At 31.5% G+C, this 26210-nt stretch overlaps 1 protein-coding gene and 1 non-coding gene across 2 annotated transcripts; one reads left to right on the top strand and one right to left on the bottom strand.

Moving 5' to 3' along the window:
• The first annotated feature begins 15043 nt into the window (after positions 1 to 15043).
• On the top strand, positions 15044 to 17585 carry LOC131617637 (probable 1-aminocyclopropane-1-carboxylate oxidase). The gene is made up of 2 exons (XM_058888895.1): positions 15044 to 15919; positions 16943 to 17585. Exons 1-2 carry the CDS (start codon positions 15125 to 15127, stop codon positions 17246 to 17248), a joined length of 1101 nt encoding a protein of 366 aa, XP_058744878.1. The 5' UTR covers positions 15044 to 15124; the 3' UTR covers positions 17249 to 17585.
• Positions 17586 to 25630: 8045 nt separating this feature from the next.
• Positions 25631 to 25702, bottom strand: TRNAT-UGU (transfer RNA threonine (anticodon UGU)). Its single transcript has one exon. It is a non-coding gene; the product is annotated as a tRNA-Thr (tRNA).
• Between the last annotated feature and the right edge of the window lie 508 nt (positions 25703 to 26210).

The raw sequence follows: 26210 nt of genomic DNA on the forward strand, positions 1-26210 counted from the left end.
TGCATCTCCACGATGTTGAACCTTATTATAGGTGTCACTGCAGTCCAAACTTCTTGGTCACTCTCGTTTGGCTCATGGTCTAGCATCAAGTATGGTCTCCAATTAAACTGCGTAGGAGAAAAAAATAATATATTATTAAAAAAGATGATGGATTGTAATACATCTATATGATCATATATAAGTTTAGTGGTAATACATCTTCAGCTCGGAGGTGATCCAATAGGTCCCGATACAAAATAACACTCCCCCTCGGATTCTTACTGTAATCCAATTTAGGACCACAGAACCTATAAAAAAGGAGAAGAAGAAGAAGCACGGGAAATAGAAGTTGATAACTTGGTCAACGAGGAAAGTGAAGACGAACCGGAAGTTGTTGTACCACCAGATCAAGTGCATATGCCTCCAGCGCACATGAGGAACTTGAATTTTGATGGGGGTGACGAACCATCAACTGATATTTTCTATGATCCATACACTCAAACAGATCAACGGTTAAAAGTAGGAGACAGATTTCGTTCTAAGGAGGCATGTATCATGGCCATAAAAAGATTTCATATGGCAAACAATGTTGATTTTAGAGTTGATCGCGCCAATGTTGAGAGGTACAAAATTTATTGTAGAAACACTGATTGTGGATTCAGGTTGCATACATCATACAGGAAGAGAAGTGATTCATGGGTTATAGGATATATTTCCCAAGATCACGCGTGTGTTAACACAAATGTTTCACAAGATCACCGTAAGCTAAGTTATGACATTATTTGTCAAGAAATCTTGCCTCTAGTTGAAAAAGATCCATCGTTAAAGGTGAAAACGATAATCTCTCATATCGTTGCAACATACAATTACACTCCGTCTTATAGAAAGGCGTGGCTGGCGAAGACCAAAGCGATCAAAATTGTGTATGGAAATTGGGAGGATTCGTACAAATGACTCCCACATTTCTTATACGCGCTTCAAATTTATGCTCCTGGAACCGTTACTATTTTAGAGACCCTTCCGGCGCAATCTCCAGACGGAACGTGCCTTCAAGGAAATGTGATATTCCACAGGCTTTTCTGGGCTTTCCGCCCATGTGTTCAAGGATTTTCATATTGCAAACCAATTCTTCAAATAGATGGAACTTGGTTGTACGGAAAATAAAAAGGCACCATGTTGATGGTGTGGCTCGAGACGGAAATAGTAACATCTTTCCTGTTGCGTTCGCTCTTGAGGAAGGAGAAACTGTTGGAGGTTGGGGTTTCTTTCTCAGAAATCTTCGGACACACGTTGCCCCCCAACCTGGACTTTGCTTGATTTCAGACAGACATGCTTCCATCGAGAGTGCGTACAACAATCCAGCAAACGGGTGGCAAAACCCAACATCAACGCATGTTTACTGTATTTGACACATTGCACAAAATTTCATGCGAGAGATAAAGGACAGGGCTCTTCGGAAGACTCTTGTCAATACCGGATATGCATTGACTCAACCGATGTTCCAATATTATCGACATGAAATTGTAGCGGCAAATCCAGATGCAGGCAGATGGGTAGACAATCTTGCTAGAGAGAAATGGACCAGATCATACGACAACGGGAAGCGATGGGGGCACATGAATATGAATCTTGTGGAGTCTATGAACGGGGTGTTTAAGGGCATCAGACACCTTCCGATTACTGCCTTGGTGGAAGCAACATACTATAGGATGGCTTCTCTTTTCGCAAGAAGAGGTGAGCGTTGGAGTGCAGTTTTAGAATCCGGACAAGTATTCAGCGAAACATGCGTCAAATTCATGAAAGAGCAATCTGCCAAAGCCAACAGCCACATTGTGACATCTTTCGATCGATTCAACCGAACCTTCAGTGTTAAAGAAACGATTGACCATAACGAGGGCCTTCCTAGATAACAATACAGGGTTCTTATAGAGGAAGGGTGGTGCGATTGCGGAAAGTTTCAAGCCTTTCGCATGCCATGCTCTCATGTAATTGTAGCATGTTCGTATGCGCATCAAGATCCGTTAGCACTTTTATCTCCCATTTACAAGGCGGATACCTTGCTCGGAGTGTACAACAACACATTTCAAGTGATGGCAAAGGAGGATTATTGGCCTGCGTATGAAGGGGACGTGGTTTGGCATAATGACAACATACGGAGAAAGAAAAGAGGTCGCCCGAACAGCACCCGGATCACAACCGAGATGGATCATGAGAAAATGATACGAAAGTGTAGCATATGTCGTGAAGTCGGGCACAATAGAAATACCTGTCCTAACCGTGGATCAAACTCCACCAACAATTAGTTGTATGTCATTTGTATTTTGTATCTGTATTTTTATTGATAATGTATTTGTATATGTATTTGTATTTGTATTTGTATTTCTATTGGTTATGTATTTGTATTATCCTTTATTAAATCAACTAGTTATGTATTTGTCTCGTAGTGAAATTGTCTTCATGGCCCATACTGCCACTCTTTATTTTGGACAGTCAAATACGCATGCTTTCGTCTAGTCCCATCAAGTCAGTCATTGATCAGTGTGTCTGCATTTATCATACAGGTTAGGCGTGCTTGTAAACAGTACGCAACATCACTACTTTTCTACCCGCTACTTTTATAAATTAGGGTTCCCATGGTTGAGTTTACACAAATAAACACAAACACCAACACACAGACACATCAATGTCTCGCATTCGGCCAGATGGATGTCACCGGACAACAGAGCCGCCACCCCGGAGATCAACATGGCGTATCGAACCTGAACCGGAGTATCGCAAAAGGAACGGACATGTCATATTCTCACCCGTGAAACCTCCCATGCCGGTTATGTTTTGGAATATCTCTTCCGTCGAGCAACTCAAGAGGACTCTCATGAGTTTTTTAGAGGGGGAGTACGAATCCGGCGAACAGATAAGAAGCATCAAGAGGCTTAAAACAAGGGTCGATGCTGTGACTGGAGCAACGATAAGTTTCTAGGATAACGTGGAATACGACATTGATTGCATTCAAATGATGCATGGACCCAATGACATTGTTTTAACCGTACTGATTTCTTAGATGTTTTAGTTTATCTTTTTCTGTTGGTTATTTTCTATGTACCTTTTAATTAATGAATGAACTACTGTTTTCCATGAACGCTCGAGTTAGTTGATTCACTGATCTTATCTGCTGTAATTTAATATATATATATATTTTTTAAATATAATAAAATAAAAACAATTTTATAAATAAATAAAAAAATTAAAAAAAAAATATGTAAAAAAACAATTAAAAAAAAACAAAAAATTTTTTTTTTAAAAAAAAGGGACTACACTATGGCGCCACCTCAGGTGGCTTGTATGAACAAAATACACTATGGCGCCACCCTGGGTGGCGCATTGGTTAAGGAGATTTGGTCATTGGCGCCGCCAGAGGTGGCTCCTATGTGGAGACCACCTCTGAAACCTGGTCATACAGGTAATTTTGCCGAAAACATGATTTTTGGTGTAAATTATTATTTATTAAACATGGTTATTTGGATTTTTTTTTCGAAATTAACTTGCTAACTTGACTTATTTCTGACACCTGCGTCTTTTTACTATTATATCCTTATGTAAAATTATTAAATTTTAAAAAGTATAAGTTTTTATCCGAAATTTTAAAATTATATCATAAATTTCCACAAATTTTTATCGGAAATTTTAAAATTTCCATAAGTTCTTACTGAAAATTTCTAAACTTTATCGGAAATTTTGAAGAAAAAAAACACCGGAAATTTCCGGTAAAAATTCATAACAATTTATCAGTAATTTTGAAATGTATGCGTTTTTATTAAAAATTTCAGAAATTTTGATAAAAACTCGTGTATTTTTTACCAAAATTTTCAAAATGTATATTTCCTAAAATTTTAATGAACTGTCGAAAATTTCTTTCGTCCATTTTGTTCTTTTTTTATTGGGGACATTTTTTGAATTATGAAAATATTAGGGGTGGGTCCTAGGTTTAAATTTTTTGGTGGCAGGTTAAATTCTTTGATGCAAAAACTCATGTTTACCAATTTTTTAGAAATGTCCGATAAAAAATAATGTTTCTCTGGGGTATTTTATCGATTTTTTAGAAATGTATGGTAAAAACTCATGTTTCTCATGCATTCTTAACAAATATTTTCAAAATTTTGATAAAAATGCATTGGAGGTTACTCTCTCCGGTTGATACAAATGTTATTGCTCCAGCTTCGACGTAACATTGACAACTGTCAAGCTATTGGCATTAAATAAACGCTTGTTTAGAGGTAACCCGACCCATTTTACTATTTTTCTAGATAGTCTTTTAAAGATTTATCAAAAATCACAATTTTGGAAGCATGATGTGTTGGACATATGACTTCACACACAAGAGAGGGGGTTGAATTGTCTGTTTTAAAAAACGGTAGTTTGAAAAACTTTTAGGATCATTTTTAAAGTTTAAAATCATTTTAAACATGTTTTATAAATTTGCAGCGGAAAATAAATAGTTAAGGGATACAGAAATCACACTACGAATTATAGAGGTTCGGTAAAAAAGAAAAGACATAATTTGTGAAGTCAAGCTTCCCAACTTGTTTTAATGAAGACAAGCTAATTACAAAGAAGGATTGCAAAAGAGAATGGCTCAAGACATCTAGCATAAAGTTTAAATATTTTTTCAAGTCTCGAAGAATCTTAGTTTGGATGATCATATTATATAGGTATAGCATTCAACTCTCAAATATGCATAGAAGTGTTCATAAATAATCATTCATCCATAACATAATATTTTAAAATAGTTTCGTATCAAAATCTTGCAAATCATGTTTTTTTAAAGAATTTGTGCCTCTGGGCTTGCTGTACCCCGGTACCCTATATGTGGGAATCGGGTACAGGCGTACAGTAGACAAAATTTGAAAAAATTGGCTAACGTTACAGGCTGTACCCGGATACTCTATATGCGGGAACCGGGTACACACGAAATAGTGACAAAAATTCTGAAACATTTCTTTTAAAATATTTGCATCTTTTGAAATTAAACCATTGCATTCTTTCATATATTATGCCCTTTTGTAAAGGTGTATAGAGGCTATATAAACTCTATTATTTCATATTTCAAAACACCTTTTTCAACAATAATTAAAACTTTCTAAATCATCTCATCTTTCATATTTTCAAGCGTTTGAAACCATAATATTTTAGTGAAACTTTCTGCACTTAATTTTCATTGAAAATTATCATAAGCTTCATATCGTTCATTGAACACTTGTATACCATTGAAAAAGTTTTTTGCTTGAAGAGAAGATCAATCATTGTGAGATATATATATATATATATATATATATATATATATATATATATATATATATATATATATATATATATATATATATATATATATATATATATATATATATATATATTCATTAACTTTATTACTCAAATACTTTTCATAATTGTTTTGTAATTCATTGTTGTCCAAAATTGTTGAAAACAAAATAGTAGAAAAAATAATTGTTTTCTTGTTCTACTTGTTTGGTTGTACCTTGCTATCTAGGATTGTTGGAAGCAAGAGGTTGAAAGTGAGAGGATTGTTCTCATTTCAACTTGATTGATCCAAGAGGATTGTTCTTGATGGTTTTGTTGGTAGAAGATTGAAGGAGAAGTCTTGAGTTTAGGCTTGTATAAATATCTAACAATAGTGAAATCTCTTTCATGTTGAAAGGGAACTGGGGTACTCTCGGACTGTAAGGGTAATCAGTATACATCATTGTGTTCTTTATTTTTCCACGTTTACCATTTTCATCACAAATCAAAAGAAAAGAAAGAAACATGTGTATAAACTCTTGCACCAAACCAACAAAATAAGAACAAGTATTCTAAAATCAGATAAATTTTCAAAGTCCTAATTCACCTCCCCTCTTAGGCGCACTTTAAATCTACATAATCCTTCCCCAAGATTTGTTCTTGAGAGTATCTAGTAAATTTAAAGAGCTTTTAGAAGGTTGAACTCTTGAACCCCCTTATATAAAGAAAATGATAATTTTGGCTAACCTTTTAACCAAACAGCAAATAGAGGAAATAAGTGGTTAATCTTCCTTCCAAACAGCAACTTGAAGCGGTTATTCCCCAAACTAAACCGAGATTTTACACAGGTTTATCTCGAACCAAAGAGAGCTTTTGAACCAGGTTGAACTCACAAATCTAATCGAGCTTTTGACGGGCTGAACATGAACCTATGAGATTTTATATATGACTTATCTCCAACCTTAGCAAGTTTTTAACTGGGCTGAGCATACAAAGTGAACTGAGGTTTTACATAAGATAACCACAAACCATTGAGAGATTTTATATCGGGTTGATCTCGAATCGATGAAAGCTTTTGAACGAGCTGAACATTTGAATAGAACCAACGACTTCCTAATTAAATCCACAAACCAAAGCTTTTAAAGGGTTTTAATTCGAACCTAAATAAATAATATCTAATTGGATAAATTATTCAACCAAGGTAAAAATGTTCCTCGGTGAATTTACAATATCACCCTTCTAAAATTACAAAGATGCCTGACATGCAAAAGACCTTTCTCGAGTGCACTACGACTGAATTTCTAAGTGAGAGAAAGTGGGAGATATGAGAGCTCACAATTATGAATGTTAAAATATGAGGGAATTGACCTCTATTTATAGGCTAGAGGTTAATACAAAAGAGGAAAAAATTTGTGGCCAAAACTAATGAGTCACTTGATTGGTATTATGCTCCAATCGATTGGTTGGCCTAAAATTAATCATTTATAAGGTTTTAAAAGAAAATAAAAGATATATAGTTGTTATCATTCATTAAGACACAATCCTAATCATTTAGGATGCATTTTTGCACTAACCCAATCGGTTGTGTATAAGTGTAAATCAATTGACAAATACAAAAAAAAAATCCCAAAACTTTTATGACAGCTCCCAATTCAACATGCATGACTTTAAAATATTCTTAGAAATATTTTCTTAAAAAAATAAGTTATAATACTTGTTTTAGTGTGTGTGTGTGTGATTAGTGGTATAACTTTACGAGAAAACCCTTAAGCTTTTACAACATATCGGTCACTTAGATGCGATAGAGTGAGCTTTCATACTTCATCTCTTTCACACTTTAAAGCTTCAAGGCTTGTTATAACACCCTTCTAAACCCCGCGACAATTAATTAAATAATCAGAGTAACATGAAACAAGGGTGCCACAATTCGATTTAAAATACAAAATAACGTACTTTATTGTCATGCATCAACTAAGGAACATTCATCAATAGTTCACAACATCTCATGTCAACACAGCGGAAAATTAATCAAACAGATAGGCACAACATCTTTGATACCATATCCCATAAATAACCCAAAAACAAACAATTAAAGTTATAAGCTCAAAACTAGCGTTCCCCAGTGTTACAATATCAGAGCATGACACTTGACGCTACACTAAACACACTGACTTATGAGCTAATCCTCACCAAGTCGAAAGCCGTTATCCTCAATCTGAAAAATGACAACATGTAAGGGTGAGTCTCATTCACAGTTAATAAATATTATGCATTCATAAGCAACACAACATCATAGCATACCATTCATCCAAATTGCATTATATTTAGATTTTCATACAATTATCAAGTAACCATACCAACAATTACATCACCAAAATATAACACTGAAACTCATTCAATCATGTTATATCAATATGCATATGGACCAACTGACACTATGCATGTGGTACCAATAATCAGTGGACTTAATCCATCCGACCGATCTAAACATCACCAAGATACGGCCCAATCGACACAAATACCACACAATGGAAATTATGTCCACCATTGATCCAAATCATCACAGGGATCCATCACCGAATGCATATGAATGAATGCATACATATAACATACCTAAAAACATCACCGATCCGATGCACCGCATCGTCTCACCATAACTCACCATTTTCATCACCGACAAAGTATGTACATGTTTGCACAATCATTCAATTATTCACACATTCATCATAACAATAACCACCATTCATTTGTCATCACACCGAAACATTTTCATATTTACACAATCACACATATGCACAATATTTCATTTCACAAAGAAATTAAATCAATTTTAAAAATAAGTCGGGCCATTGCCCATACTTCTACTGTATACTATAAAACAATTCATTAGCTTTGCAACGCCCAAAACGGCACATAAAAAGAGTACACGGATCAAAAGATACGCAATTCTAAGTTTAGAAAAATTTCTGCACAGCAGGGTCCGCTCAGAGGACCACTAGCGACGTGAGGCAGAAGCGAACGTCCTTCAGACCTCCGCTCAGTGGACCACTAGCGACCCTTGACATAAGCTAACCAGGTCAGATCCTCCACTTAGCGGACCTGCGATTTTGCAGATTCGTAAGTCTGCGACAGACCCTGCGATTTCACACATTCAAGGTCTAAAATCGATTCTAAGCATCATATACAGCGAAATAATCATCAATTGCATCATCATACATCATCATACATCAAAACAACACATTATCAACCAATAATCTATGCAATTTCATCAATTATAACCTCCCTAAACCTAACAATCCAAATCCCAATACAACCAATTGAATCAAATAATATCCTAATCAGTCCTATTACCTATAATCACATAATAGATACTAAAAGGAAGAGTCTCCCCTTACCTTCGATCGGAGTTCTTGAAGGTTCCCTTCTTCCTCTTCTTCTTCTTCTCTCCTTTTCTCTTTCACGTTGTTAGGAGTAAATTAATGGTAAATTCATGTGTTAATAGAAGTAATTTAGTCTCCAAACCAATGCAGAATGTGATAAATCCATAGGTTTTTATTAAGAATTGAACTGAACAAGTTGAGTTCGTGCGTAAAGCAAATCGAATCACTTGTGGGTGTTATTGTTGCAGGTTTAGAGCTGAATTGAAGCTTGAGAAGAACATGAGGAGGAAAGAGAGCTGGAAGTCTCAAAGGCAGAAGAAAAAGATGGAAATTGCAAAGGGCGCGCCGCGGAAGTCCTGTGAGGCGCCGCGAAAATATCTCTGTTTTGAAGCGCGCCGCGCCAGTCCGATACCGCGCCGCGGCCTCGGCGTTAAAAGCCCCAAACTTCTATTTAAAAGCCCTAGCTTCCAAGAGAAAGAGAACTTTTTGGGAAGAGCGAAATTAGGAGAGCAATCTGAAGGTGCAGCCACAATCATCAATTGAAGACCAATTCTCTATCAAGCGAAGACATTCCTTTGATGAAGATGAATTCTTCCATTAATCTTTGTGTGTTCTTCATGTCTATGGAGAGCTAAACCCCTCGTGTTGAATCTAAGGTAGTAGTTAACCTATGAATATACAATACCATTAATTAATTCCTGTGAACAATTGTTTGAATTCATTATCAATAAGAAATCTTGTTTTTATTCTTAAATTATCGTTGAATCTTTGATCGAAAGAAAGGATTTAACTTTTGCCATAGGTTACTATATTGATTCAATACCAATTCGCAGAGATGGAATTGGGATTGAGTTTTCATAATTATCGTTCTTAATTACTATTATCGATATTGATATTTGGAGAGATCGAATCTCATACCGGTAAAAGTTATCTAATTTGATTTGCAGACATGGAATCTTATTTGAGGATAAGTGAAGATAATGATTCAAAAGATTGTTCAATTGTGAATTAATTGATAATTGTATAGGAATAGGTTGATGAACCCTAAGGTTCAACATATTTCTCTAATCGTTAACAACAGTTCATTACTCGCTTTTAATTTATTGTTTACTTTTGCTATTATTAAAATCATAAAATAAATCAACTCAATTTTCCTAACTCAAAATAAACAACTATAGAACGGCAGTGATATTAACCAATCCCCGTGGATACGATATATTACCGAAAATATTTACCCAAAAATACTTTCAACACACGTGTTCTTCTTTTTCTCCTAAATGACTCTTTTCTTATTTTATGAAAAATAAAATAAAATAAACACAAATTAGTAAAAGGCCTAACCAAATAGCACCCCTCTTTTACTAACATTACACCATAAGCCCAATAGCTCCTATTCCATAATTTTCCAGTTAAATCCAAATTAAAATACCAAAATTCCAATTAATTAATTTAAATCCAATTAAATTAATAAACGGAAAATATGGGGTGTTACACTTGTCAGATAAATCAATCATACAAACACTTGCTTGAATTCTTCTTGGATACGAGGCTTGAGATTTATTCTAGTTGAATTCCACCATAAGAGGATCTTTGTAGTGATCATTAAACATTGGCTTTGTTTGCTTGCATATTTAACTGCTTATTATGCTTGTACTTTAGTTGTTATCATCAAAGACTAATTGTCATCTCCAAAATCATGTTCATCTTCAAAAGAACTTCCTTAATTATAATTTGTAAAACATGGTTCCACATTCTCCCCCTTTTTATGATGACAACTCATCTCTCAATTGGAGGTGGTAAATGAAACAACATATATATGTTTGGAGTGATTCAATTCTCCCTAACTAAGTAGAGAGTATACTCCACTCCCCATGAGAGTATACTTCACATCCTTTATCAATACTAAAAAAATAGGGTAAAAGATGCATTACAATAATTTAAATATGCAGGCATGGGCACAATAACATTTAGGAAAGGGAAATAGACATCACTCTTTTATTAATTTGAAATTACTAAAGTTCAAAGTACAGAGAAAAAATTGCAGAATTAAGAAAGTTATGTTGTCTGGTTCTCTTTGGAGCGAATCATGTGGTAAAAAAAAGCCTTCTACCATTTTTTTAGAATTTATGGATTTAAAATCCAAAGGGATACAACATCTTCTAAAATGATATAATTGTGGTCCGCATTTCTTGAAAAGAGGATTCTAGTTTGAATGTACTGGATGATGCGGTCCTTTAGTTTTAAGTGAGTTGATTTAAAGGGGAATTTTATTTTCTTTCTGGAATATTGATTATGAACATCATGTATATTGTGTATTAAATAAGTTGAATTTACACAAGGAATGAGACAAGTATTTATAGAGTTGCATGGCCTATGGCATCATGCATGCTCAGCTATATCATGCACTACATAAAATTTCACCATGCATGGATTTTTAAGTCTCCATGCTTCCATCAGCTTTATGTACATGCAACACATGCATTTTTACCGTTTCTCCTATTACTCCCCCGCAAGATAAATGAGGGAGGAAGATGATGACCTTAAGCTTGGTTCTAAGGTCCTGAAAAGCAGAAGTACCAAGAGGTTTTGTGAGAGTATTTGTGAGCTGTAGCGGGCTACGAAGGTAACGTGACTTCAGAAATAGTGGAAATAAGCCAAATAAAGACGACTCTATCTTGCACTACCCACGCCTCATATTCACCCGAGAGTTTTCCTTGAATATAATCTAGCTATGTTTTGTATTGCTGCAGAATATGTGGATTCACCACAATCTTAAGCACTCTTTATGCAAGAATCACACCCTCAACTTGTCGGTTCCACAATAAGTAGTTGTTTTCCTGCAATTTGATGGAGAGTTTTGGTCCAAAGTGATGTGAAGTGGACGATAAATTAGTTGAGAGAACCAAAAAACTCGACATCATAGTTCTTAGAGATACAGTAGGAGTGACCTCCAAAGATTCAATCATGGCGAAAGAAGAACGATGAAGAAGTTACAGTTAAGAAGAGGATGAAAACTATAACAAAACAATTAGAGTTGTTAAAAAGCAGAAGGAATCGTACACTACTAATGATACCGTACTAAAATATTGATTATGATCATCATTTATACTTTGTATTAAATTAGTTAAATTTACACCAGGAAGGAGACCGTTATTTATAGAGTCGGATGGGTTATGGCATCATGCATGCTCAATTATATCATGCACTACATAACATTTCACCATGCATGGCTTTTCAAGTCTTTATTCTTCCATCAACTTTATGTACATGCAACTGATGCAATTTATTGCTTCTCCCAATAGTGAAAGCGATCGATGGTCAAAGGAATAAAAGAAAGTGAAGTGAAAACAATGGAAAAAGAATAAAGAAAAAACATTATAATAAAATATTTATGATATTTTTTATGATTATAAAATTTAACTTGTTTTATACGTATATTCAAAATATATTTATTTATTTTAAATTATAATAAATTATTATGCGGATAAGTGATGTACATCCTTTGGTCACATTTATAAGAAAAAAATGATTTTCAAGATTATTAAAAAATTTAATTAAAATAGTTAACTTGTTAAGAAACCGGCTTGTAGGGTGAGGATTGCCCCCACTTATAAGGACATGTTCAGACCATATATTGTCCGATGTGGGACTCTTAACACACCCCCTCACGCCCAGGACTAGACAACGGGAGCGTGAAAATAAATGGTGGGTGGCCCGATAGCGGAAACCATAGAAGGTGGCCCACCGGAACTTAAACCAGGCTCTGATACCATGTTAAGAAATGTGGTTGGGCCTAACTCATCCCTACAAAACCGGCTTGTAGGGTGAGGATTGCCCCCACTTATAAGAACATGTTCAGACCATATATTGTCTGATGTGGGACTCTTAACATAACTTTTTAATTTTTGTACAAAATATTGATTAAATTAACTACAATGTCCTCTTTATTAAATAAAATGAAGTGTTGGAAAATGAAATATATGGGTATATTAAGAATTACAACATTAAATGATTTAGTAATAAATGACTTTTGCTTAAAATAGTGACCAAGAATTGATGTATTTTTTAAAAGATAAAAATTACTAGATTATTGATCATACTAAACAACTATAAATCTTTTAAGAAAAAATAGGATATACATTTTACACTGTCAACCAATCACCACCATGTATCCCGCCACCAGGGTCGGTCTTTTGAGTTTGGGTGTCTTGGGCGAATCAAAAGAGTAGTGCCCATATAATTTTTTTTAACAATAAATACATATGCATAAAAGAAATAATTGGCTAAAATCACATTTTCATTTGACATTGTGCAAAAAGAATACAAGTATGGATCTATGAATCAATGTTTATACTACATCAAAACATAAACCACTATAAAGAGAGTTCTTCTTCTTCTTGATCCGGTATTTTTCCTATAAAAAAATTGACCAAACCTTCAAAATTGTTTAAATATCATTCTCTTAGCATTTTTTGTTGCAAAATCATTAATAATTTGGTCATAATCAAGGTTTTTCAAAAAATTATTTTCAATTGTAATCAAAACAAGACTATTTAATCTATCTTGTTACATGGTAGATCTCAAATAAGATTTTAATAATTTTAATTTAGAAAACTTATTTCAGTAGATGCAACATTGATAGGAATACTCAATATTATTCTATAAGCTATGTTTGCATTAGGAAAACAATTAAGAGTCTTTAAAGAACTCAATATAATATAGCTTGATTTTGATTCAACTGTTAAAACTTCTCTAATAACTTTCAATTCTTCAAACAAAATTTCACCATTAAGATCAAGAGAATCGTTATGTTTTAAACAAGTTTCAAGATGTTTACAACATGTTTTCAAGTCTCTATCAAATAATGATCTAAGCCTTTCAATACTAAAGAAGAATCCAAAAATATTTTTATATGTGCTATACTGCTCAAATCTTCTATCAAGTGAGTCACTTGTTTGATCTACAATATATAAGAAATAGTGATTTCGAAAAGACTCTTCAACAGACTCAAGATTCAGTTGTGTGGGTTAAGATAGATTTTCATCATAGTGTTGTTTTCTACGAATTTGACGTTTTTGAATAAACACACATTCAATCTTCATTTCATTCTCAATCTTTTCAGCACTAGCCTTAGCATTTACGAATCCAGATTATATTATCTATATTTTTTCAAATACTTGATCAAACATTTTACTAGTTCTATAACCACGTCAATACGAATGTCTTTTTTTTTGCAAGCTTTTGCTAATTTCATTAACAACAATTAACAATTCAAACCAAATAATCATAGCTACTAAAAATTCAAAGTTTCCAATCCCATGAGTTTGCTAAAGATTCGGCTCACATTATTAATATCTAGATCAAGAGTTTCTAATACATTTTGTAATGCTTCAAATGATCATTGACCTGTTGTCTCATAGACTTTCAAAAATTCTACAAAAAACTCTTCAATTTTTATTGGACTTGTAGAGACATCCACACAATGTATAATGAGAGTAATTTGTTCTTGATGACTTACATTAGTAGTACAATTAAGAAACAATGAAAAATATTTTGCTTCTTTGATTTTTTTGATTATTGCATTTTTGACTTCATTATCAAACATGTTAATCAATTCATTTTGAATCTTATAGTACCCTTATATGTTATTATTCTTGAGAAATTACATTCTTTTTATTAATTTTGATTTTGTAGTACCTTTATAATTTTGTTAGCCAGTATATTTTTAATAGAAAATTTTATTTTAATATATATAGGGGTAAAAAAAATTGGTACACCTAAAATTATGGTGCTCTGGGCTCCGCCCCGCAAACCCGTGCTCAGGGCTGCCCGCCACATGATACTGTAAATTGTAAATTACTAACATGACATGTAAGAATAATTAATTTCTATTGATTGATAGTATAAAACTATTTTTCACTTTCGGTGCATAATCATTAAACTCATCTTACATAATTGACCGGATACACCATTTAAAGTGAATTTTGTAATTCAGATTTATTAATTTGACCGAATATATCATTTAAAGTAATTTTTATAATTTCAGGTTTATTAATTTGACCAGATACACCATTTAAAATGATTTTTATAATTTTAAATTTATTAATTTGACGGGATACACCATTTAAAGTGATTTTTATAATTTCAAATTTATTAATTTAGAAAATAAATAACTATTTTAACAAATTCTTAAATTCATAATCTAGTTTCCCTATTCTTATACAAAATATCCTAATATGGTTTGATTGTCTGCCAATTCAGACATTACACTAACTATATTAATAATATTATCTAATAAGCAAATCAACCAACAAGGAAATATATTTTAGACAAAAAATAATTTAAAAAAGAAAAAAATCAAAACCTATCACACGCATGTTCTATTAAATTCCCACGCTCGCATCGCATTCATCAAAAAGAGCTTAACACATAAACCCAAAATTTCAGTCATAGTTTTCAGTTATTTTTCACTCATGGCATTTTCAACGCATGAGCAACAACATCAACTACTATCAAACCTTCACGGTGGTGCCACGTCAGCACCACCACCAACACCGTCAAATAACACCAACAACCTCCTCTCATCTCCCGACGCCGCTGACGCACTCTCACGCCTCCTCCACCGTCTCCCGCCTAATCTCTCTCTCCCAAACCGCCGCTCATCTTCATCCGCCACGTCTCCTCCGTCACTCTCTTTTCCTTCATTAACTCCCAACGAACTTCTCTCTTCCGTTTCCAAGCTCGGTTACGTTCAACTAACCGATCACTCGGTCTCCTCCGAACTCGCCAACTCGGCTGAGTCGGAATCGCTTAAACTATTTGACCTTTCTCGTGACCAGAAGGAATCGCTCTTCCCTCAAAACTGGCCTTTAGGTTATGATGGCGGCGACAATGACGACGATGACGGAATCTCCGAGTCGTTCCGGTTGGACTCGTCGTGCTCTACGGACTCGGACGAGTTAAAACTGGATTCTGTGAACGAGTTCGCACGCGCGCTTGAGAAGGTGGGTTTGAATATCATTGACATGTTAACAAAGGGTTTGGGAGTTGTGAATCCGGTTGAAGAGGACCGAACCCGGTTCAGTTCGATTATGTGGATTTCCGAGGGAAATAAACCCGGTTCAAGAAGTGGGTTTTACCCGTTTATTGTTGGGTTGCAGTATCAGATAAGGTGCCAGAAGCACTCTTTGTTGTCGGATTCAAGTGGATGGGTTTCTGTTTTGCCACACGTGGACTCCATCTTAGTTACTGTTGGTGATATTGCTCAGGTTAGATTAATATTTTTTTAAATATATTTTATTTTAATAATATATAATTTGTGATGTCAGAATATAATTTATAATTTTTGTTGTACGGTCTACTTTTCTAATCAGAAAATTATTGTTTTAGTTAGTGGATTGATTTGTGGGGAAAAGCTTATGGGTTGTCAGCTTAGAATTATTTATGATTTGCAAGTACCATTTTGCCACCTAGGTACATGTATAGTTCAATTTTGATAATGATCAGCACAAGAAAATTCAATTTTGAAATGATAACCTTAGAAATAATTCAATTCAATTTGATATGATACAAATTTGGAGGCTCTTTTTTATAATAAAGATTATATTGAAAGAAATAGAAGCTAAACGCATATTAAGTTGTATAAGTTGTGTGACTTTTTTTTTAATGATAAAGTCAATTTTTTTAAAAACGGTTAAGAGTTCTACATCGAATAATATATAGTCTGAATATGTTTTTATAGATGAGGTTAATTTTTATCTTACAAGTCGGTTTTGTAGTGTCTGAGTCAGGTTCAACCATATTTTTTAATATAATATTAAGAGTTTCGTTTAAAATTCGATAAGCCACCTGATATTAGGTTTCTGCTATCTAATAGTCCATCATTTATTTTCACGCTTCAGATGTTCAGTCCTAAGCGTGAGGAGGTGAGTTAAGAGTTTCACATTGAATAATATATCGTTTGAATATGTATTTACAAGTGAGAGAAATTCTTAACCTACAAGGCGATCGGTTTTATAATTTCTTAAAAAAACCTATTTTCATTGATTTGAAGACACAATGACTATGCATGAGTCTTTTTCGGTAAAAGATCAACTCTCTAGAAAATTAACATGTCTAGCAAATCAAAAGTGTCAGAAGATAAATAATATAAAAGCATGTTGAATGCTTGAACAATCCAATTTTGAAACGCCATGTATCCTTTAAACAAATTAAGCTTCAAGGTTAACATGAATAACCTAAGATTCATGCATATTGATATGTTTGTTTACCACAATATATGAATTGCGTAGGTGTGGAGCAATGGAAAGCTAAAGAAAGTGAGAGGCAGGCCAATGGCAACACTGGGAGAGGAAAATGATTCACGTTGCATAACAATGTCATTGTTGATAACTCTTCCGACAGAGAGCAATGTAGCTCCACTTCTTCCCATTGGCTTCAAAGACAAAGTTGAAGATGATGAAGAAGAAGAAATCAACATTGGTGGTGAAGTCCATAAGAGGGTATTCAACTCCATTGATTTTGAGGACTATGCTTGGAGAGTTTATCATGAAAATTTCTTATTCAAGGATCCATTGGATAGGTACCGTGTGACTTAATCGATGGATTTTGCACTTCACTAGCTCATAATGTTGTTGTTTTATATTTTTTTTCTAGCTATATGTAAGTTTTTTTTTTGGGTGAGATTTATGAATGTTTGACTTAAGAGCTTTTAAATTTGGATCATAAAGAGGGGAGAATTTAGAATTGAGAGGAGTAAGTTGAGTTGTGTATGCTCCATTTATTGATTTGATTGATTTTAAAGAGCTTTTTGAGAACATTGTCACCCATTTTTGTTGAAGTATAGTTTATGAGCAACTCGGCATATGTACGCCAATTTGGTCCCAGGAAAAAAAACACGTGTGACAATATTTAATAGGAAGCGGCTTCAAATATTTTAGATTGTTTTTTCTTCTTCTATTAAATCAGCTATAGCTGTTATTTTAAATTATATTTTGTTTATTTTATATAATTTTAAAAAAATATAATTAATTTTATACAAAAATTAGAAGAATAAACCTAAATTAATGTTGTATTATTAATGTAAATATTTGTCGAATGGTTTTTTTTTTACAACTTAGGTTGTAAAAAGGTTGGAGAAATGCTTCTTATAAAAAAAGTTATAGAAATATTTGATATGTTTGTTTAATTAGTAATTCTTCATTTCTTATGTGATCATTGTACATTTGAGATGCTATATGCGTCTGGGATGTATATCTCGAATAATTTACCAAGACGTCAAATAACTTAAGCGTTTTGTCTTTATTAGGTCTCATATTTGGGAGTTTATATATATCTAGGATGTTATATACGTTTGTGATGTATATCTCAGATAATTTACCAAAACACCAAATAACTTAAGTGTTGTGATGTATATCTCAGATAATTTACCAAGACACCAGATAACTTAAGTGTTCCGTCCTTATCATACCTCAGGCTCGGGGCTTATGCACATCTGATAAGAAAAAATACATAAGAATATAAAAGGCATTGAATCAACCTTATAGACTATAGTTGTTGCTAATGTTTATGAGAAATAATAAGCTAGTGTGATGTCTCACTTATTTTCAAGAACCTGAATATAACAGGGCTATTACTCTGCGGAATTACTCTGCGGAACAACTGTGACTTGTCACATCACTGTGTTGAAAGTCTGTATCAATATTACTATAATACTAGTATATTTAATACATATATAATACATGAGAGATTTCGGTTTCCGCTGGTTTAGTTATAAAATCCGAACCTAATCAAATTTACTCATCTAAAACCATATACTGTCAACTGACAGCTCGGTTTGACTTGTTCGATAGACCATATTCCAACATGGATTTACTTGTTTTGGGAGGGCTTCGGTTGCATGTCCAGCCCTAGATATAGGAGCAAACCAACATTTACTTCACATGCTAGCATGAAAAACAATTTATTGTTATGATTATTAATTTTAAATTGGTCGATTAAATGGGTGGTAGATAGGGGTGGAAATAGGCTAGGCCGATAACAGGGGCCTACAGGCTAGCCTATATAGGCTCGGGCCAGGCCACACATTATTTTTAAATAGAAAAGGCTTAGGCTTTTTTATAAGCCTATTTAGTTAAAAAGGCTAGGCCTCAGACCCTAAAAGAAATCATTAAAGCCTATCAGGCCGGCCTATTTAAATAAATATGAATACTTTTTTTATTATCATTAAGTTATGTTTTATACTTTGAATTAAAATACATAAATAAAATTTGGTTATCTTGAAGAACTTGTAAAACTAAGATGAAAACATCTAATGAACATTGTTTTCATAAGTTCTCTTAAACAAATAGTCTTGTAAAAATTATGCTAAGAGGTAAGTTAAAATAAGTCAATGCAAACAAATTTTTAATCTCTTGATCTTTTAGTTAGTTAGTCTATTTAAACATTATTTTAATTGCTTATATACATATGTCTAAAACAAATAAGCTTTTATATAGGCTAACAGGCTAACCAGACCTTCGAAAAGGCCAGACTTAGGCCTAAAAAATAAGCCTACGACAGGCCACAGGCCAGACTTAGGCTTCATTTTTTTTGACAGACCAGACTTAGGCTTGGCAAAGCCTAGTTCGGCCCAGCCTATTTCCATCCCTAGTGGTGGATTGAGACACTTTCTGCCATATATGTTATGATTTTGTTTCGTTAAAAACACGCAGTTGTTGAAGATAATAAAGTGGTGATGGGGGGAGGTTCTCTTCCAAAAATAAATTAATTCTCATGGACGTGTTGCATGTTCTAGAAGTAATGAACAATCAAGTTTTAAAATTCCTCCTAACTAAGGATGAGTTCACTCAAACTATAGAGGCATATTTGTACATCATTATTAAAAATGTTTCTTTATTTGGAAATGTTACACCACTAATGGAAGGTTTAAATTAAAATTTGAAAGGAATACGATATCTTCTTCAATTTACTTGTGTGATTTTAATATTTGCATTCTAAATTTTGCCATGTGAACAAGCCTACTATTTCAAATTTGGGTGGCTTAGATTTGATTTCAAATTTATCTTTAAATGATTTTAAAATTTTTGCTTTATATAGTCAAGATAAAATAACCAAATGTTAACATAAATTCATTATAAGAGATTGTGAACCTCCAAATTTAATACGTTATGATATATAAAAACATGATGGCACCTTGACTAGTAATGGAAAAAGATATGTCATCACTTTTACTGATAATTGTTCTTACTATAGTTTTGTCTATCTTATAAAAAATAAAAGTGATGTGCTTGATATGTTTAAGATGTTTGTAACATTAATTGAAAAATAATTCAATAAGGATGGTTTCCACTTATTTAATAATTATTATAAACAACATAAAATTATTCACGAATAGACTAAACCTTATTCTCTTGAAATTAACTTAAAGTTGAAAAAAGAGAATCCAAACTTAACTGAATTATTCATGCTTAATTTTGTTGATGCACTTCATTGGAGGGGGAAATTTTATTGACGGTTTGATATGTGATAATTAGAGTTCCAAAGTCCAAGAACAAATTTTTTCATATGAAATTTTGAAGAAAAGATAATCTAAATTGTTTTAATTTTAAACTTAGGGTTGTCTAGAATTTGTTTGGATTTTATATTCTAAAAGAGTTAAGCTCTCTAGTATAACCTATGAATGAGTATTCATTGACTATGCAATTAACAACAAAACATATACATTTTATGACCTAAAAGGTAAAGTGATCACAAAATCAAACAATGTCGATTTATTTGAAATTAAATTCTCATTCAAATTAAGAAATAACGGGGGCCCATAATTGATCATATTCTTGTGATCAAGAGCGGCAATAAATTTGAATTAGATGAAATAGAATCTTAAAGAGGTAAGAGAACAATCGTTTCTATAGATTATATATATCTGATTATACGATATTTACATTGGGGGAGGATCTTTCAAACATCCAAGAAGATTTGTGTTCCTTAGATGCACATTTGGGGTAAAAAGTTATAAAAGTAAAAATGATTATATGATTTCTCTAGAGTCTAATAAGACCTAGCATTTAATAGAATTTTCTCTTGGTTCCAAGTTGATAAGTTGTAAATGGATTTTAAAAAATAAACTAAAATATGACGCAACTTTTGAAAACTACAAGGCTCGCCTTATAGGCAAAGGTTTTAGATAAAGATAAAATATAAAATTCTTTGATCCCTTGTCTTCACTCAAAATAATAACGTTAATTATGGTTCTAATATCGCTTGTGAATATTCATAATTTAAGGGTACACAAAATCTAGATCAAAACTATTTTTTTACATGATGAATTATAAGAAGAAATCTATATGAAACTAGTAAAATACTTGTGTTATCGCACGGGTTCCGTCTGAATTCATATTATACGTCGCGATATCTCATTTGTAAGCTTTAAAATTTATTTTACATGTCATAAACATTCACAAAATTACAAATATAGACTAATAACATACACCAATTGTTATGCATTGATCCAAGTAGTATTTTCAAAAACAATGAAAATATGGCTGAACAAATTATGAGAACGTAGTTATTATAAACTTGAAAAGGTAAGATGTTACTTATATTATGTTGTAAAATTGTGATTTCTTACATTAAAAATGTTAAAAGAAAACATGTTTAAATATCTCAAAATCAATTTGTCAACTAACGTAATTTGTAGCTCCTACAACGGACTTCGTCATTGCAGCAATAAGTTAAACACTTAGTCTCACTGCAGTTTTCATATTGATTCACCAAATCTGATAAAAAGGAAGTATGTCAATATCAAACAGATTGAAAGCAAAAACAGTTATAGTGATGAAATATTTTAAAAAATTGTTGAAGTGAATAAATCTACAACTGATTCTCTAAAATATGTGTATCAACAATATACTTATTCTCGTTTATAAAAGTATTTGTATCAACAATAGTTTTTTTCTATTTATAAAAATATTTGTAACAAACAATCGTTTATAAAAATAATAGTATCAACGATATACTTTTTCCCGTCTATAAATATATTTGTAATAAATAATACACTGTTTCTCGTTTATAAAAGTATTTGTAACAAATATTATACAGTTTCCCGTTTATAAAAATAATTATATCAACAGTCGACTTTTTTCCATTTTAAAAAATAATTGTATCAACAATACACTTTTTCCGTTTATAAAAATATTTGTATCAACGATACACTTATTTCCGTTTATAAAAATATTTGTATCGATAATACACTTTTTCTCGTTTATAAAAATATTTGTTTCAACAATACAATTTTTTTATTTATAAAAATATTTATATCAACAATACATTTTTTTCCCGTTTATAAAAATATTTGTATCAACAATACACTTTTTTTTCGTTTATAAAAATATTTGTATCAAAAATCACTTTTTCCATTTATAAAAATACTTGTATCAATAATAAATTTTTTCCTGTTTATAAAAATATTTGTATCAACAATACACTTTTTCCGTTTATAAAAATATTTGTATCAATAATACACTTTTTTCCGCTTATAAAAATATTTGTTTCTATAATATAATTTTTCCCGTTTATAAAAATATTTGTAGCAGCAGTGCATTTTTTTCGTTTATAAAATTATTTATTAGTAAAATTATAAAATTAATTTTTCAACTATTTAATTATAAAATTATTTTAACAAATATATTTTAATTTATTAGTAATCAATATGATCAATTATTTTTTTAATAATTATTTTTTGTCTAATATTAGAATTTGATCAAAGTGAGTTGTCATTACACAACTATTAGATATTCAATATATTCGGGTGTAGTTTTTTTTTTCTAATGTGAATTTAATAAAAAAAACATTTAAAATAAATTTTTGTGAAGTATAGTTCCTCCAGTTTTATAAATGTATAAATTTAGTCATGTCAATGTGGTTTAAAATTTAGTAAGCATGTATGATCTTGTTATTTGCTTTGTCGTCCATTTACAACTTTCGTTCAAATTGGAGTACAGGTAAATCAAGTATGCGGCACTCCAATTTCACTCGTGAATGGACTCCAAGTCGATGAAATATTTGAGGTAAGTCACATCCACGTAGTTTGCATTTTTGTCCACAAACATGGACGTGCCAACCAAAAACATGAAGAAACACCTCAGGACATACTCTTTGTGGTAGGCAACCCAAAGATCATCGGCGTCTGGGTGTTCGGTTATCTCCAAAAAAGTTTTGTTCAATTCAAAGGCAGAATTTTTTTTGCAACTGCCCTAACCATCCAAGTATCATCCAAATCATATAAAGAAAGTCTACACATAATCTATTTCAAATGCTAATGTTATCTAATGCATTAAAACCAATCTATTTGAGTTAATACATTAATCAAAAATTAAAATAAGATAAATAAAAAACTTACTCAAAAATTTGATGATAAGGGTGTAAAGTTGGGAATGGCAAAATACAAGTATATATTGCTTCAAAACTTGACCTTGAGTGGGAACTGGAAATTGGTAGAGTGAGGTACAGAAAAGAGATAGTTTTGAGTTTCTAAAAAATGAAGAAGGAAAAGAGGGAGAGTCTGACATGAGCTTTAAATATGCTAACCTAGTTCGAAGATGCATCTTCAAAATAGTTTTTTGAATTTTAAGAAAAGGTGTATCTAAAGATGTAACCCCAAACACACCCTACAAAATCCTTCAAAAATACATCTTCGAATTAACCTGTGATTAAAATGGAGATTTAGTACGTCCGGAGATACATCTCCGAAAACAAAATATATTTTAAGAAAATTGAATGTTCAAGGATACAATGAGAAATTGCCTAAATTATTATTCCATAAAGGATTGAAAAATTCTTTCTCCTACCTGTGGAATTGTACTTCAACCTCCCCATTTTTCTAATATATATATATATATATATATATATATATATATATATATATATATATATATATATATATATATATATATATATATATATATATATATATATATATATATATATATTTTTGTCCGCAATTGGACAACAATTTTTTTTAGTTTTCTAGAGTAAAAATATTATTCTAAAAAATTCAAATAAAACTTTTATGAATTTATTTTTAAAAAACTCAAGTTTTAAGTTTTTTGAAATATATATTTTTTCCGAAAAATGAAATTGATCCGAGGTGGGGTGTGGTGAGACTTTCAAAAACCTTTAACGCTCAGCCCAATTAAGGTCCAGCTAAAGAGTAAGCGGCCGAAGTATTAGTTTTGATTTCTGTTGCATAATAATAATAATAATAATAATAATAATAATAAATAATAATAATAATAATAATAATAATAATAATAATAATTATTATTATAATAATAATAATAATAATAATAATAATAATAATAATAATTATAATAATAATAATAATAATAATAATAGTAATAATAATAATTATTATTATTATTATTATTATTATTATTATTATTATTATTATTATTATTATTATTATTATTATTATTATTATTATTATTATTATTATTATTATTATTATTATTATTATTATTATTATTATTATTATTATTATTATTATTATTATTATTACTATGTTTGGATTGATGAAATTAAATGAGATGGAATAGAATGAGATAAATTTATATTGCATTGTTTGGATTACTTGAAAATGGATGGAATAGAGCGGAATTATGAAATATATTTCATCCAATTTCATCACTTTTCATCACTATTTGTACCTTCGATTTGGGTGGAATAAGAAAATTAGTCTATTTCGTCTTGAAATACCTAAACAATAGAATGACATCTTTATTCTATCTCTCTCTGCTCCATTCAACTTCGTTCGTTCCATTCCGTTCGTCCGTTTTAGTGTATTCAAACATGATTTTAAGTTTTGTTTAGATTGATGAATTACAATTGAACAGTGAAAAATAGAACTTAATTGAATAAAGTGAAATTGAACGGAATTAAATTAGGTATTCTATTTCAATATCTTAGTATTTTTGTTAATTTAACATGATAGAAAATAACTAATTTGTTCATTATTTTACATACACTTCAATTTGGGCGAAATAAAAATGTGAAGATTTAATAAAACACGATAGAATGAATTTCATCATGTTTTATTTCATTCTACTTCATCCATTATTTACAAATCTAAATAATTGTTTGCGTGAATAAAATTTATCATTAAACTGAATTGTTCGCTTGAATAAAATCCATGAATTAGGGTAGTTAACCTCAAGAACAATTATCTCATTATAGAGTTGTTGCACTTGCCCCATAACATGTTATATAAAAATGTCATGTAATGTCATGTATGTCCACACTTAATCAAACTACTCCCAAGCAATATGCATTACTCTATTGGGTCTCTATCTTACTTTTTCCAATGTTTCATAGTTTATTTTCCTATGTTATAGATTAAGATTAGGTGACCATATAGTCTTCCATATAATTTATATATCTAAAGGGTTGTTAATACTTTTAGGATCAACCAAAGTGTTTGGTTTTAACATAGTGAGTGATGGTACGGTTTAGCTAATACGATGTATACATAATATGATATGAAACTAAAGTACATTAAACCTTTGGCTTTGATGCTTTCACAAGTTTGCCTTTTAGAACTACTTAATTATATAGAAAAAATGTTTATCTTAAATGCAAAGCATGCCAACAAACTAATTAAATATCAAACCAATTGATTAATAAAATGAATGCACCAGCCTTTGCATTATAAGTGCAACAATTGATCAAGTTGTAACATCAGGTAATGACTTTGACAATTTTATATTATTTGTCATTTTAAACTAAAAAAAACCACCTTAATCTTTGTTTTCTTAGAACAGCATAAATACAATAAAAAATTACAACGACAGTTTGGAAACATAAACTAAATTATTACGGTTTATGAAAAACACCTTTAAAACAAGTATTATAAACTAAATTATAGAAAAAACACATTATTGTGAAGAATGAAAATTACATTTAAATAAGTGTTACAAAATAAAAATTGCCCTCACGCAGGATCGAACTACGGACCTTCAGTTTACAAGACTGACGCTCTACCACTGAGCTATAAGGGCAATTCGTTCATACTTTCATAAATTTTAGTTTATATAATTTTCAAATTTTTGTGTGACATTATTTATAGTCATATATAAAGTTTTTTGTATAGTCTATTTTCTTTTCTATTTTATCTTTTATTTTTAATAATTTCTTTAAAAAAAAATTAATCGTCGTGAATTGAAAGTTAACCATCTTATATTAGAAAAAAATGCATTTTCATGTTAAAATATTTGCTATGTAGTTTGAAAGGTACGTCGTTGTTCTCCTTCTCTGGTCTGAATTTATTAGGTGTTGTCAGTGGGGTGCTACTAGCACTATGTGCTATGTAGTTAATCTTTATTCTAAGTGTCTTCTAGTCAACAAGAGAATTATGTGGGTCGATTTATGCTCTCGTAAAGAAATTTTTGGAGATATCAATTAGTGTGTTTTTGATGATTTTCAGTCTATATACACTTTTAAAGAAATGGTGGGGATGCTAGATCCTTATAGTTTCATTAGGAATGTGTAAATCTTGGGTTTTTCTAA

Source organism: Vicia villosa, linkage group LG7 (assembly GCF_029867415.1).
Source record: "Vicia villosa cultivar HV-30 ecotype Madison, WI linkage group LG7, Vvil1.0, whole genome shotgun sequence".
NCBI classification, from domain to species: domain Eukaryota; kingdom Viridiplantae; phylum Streptophyta; class Magnoliopsida; order Fabales; family Fabaceae; genus Vicia; species Vicia villosa.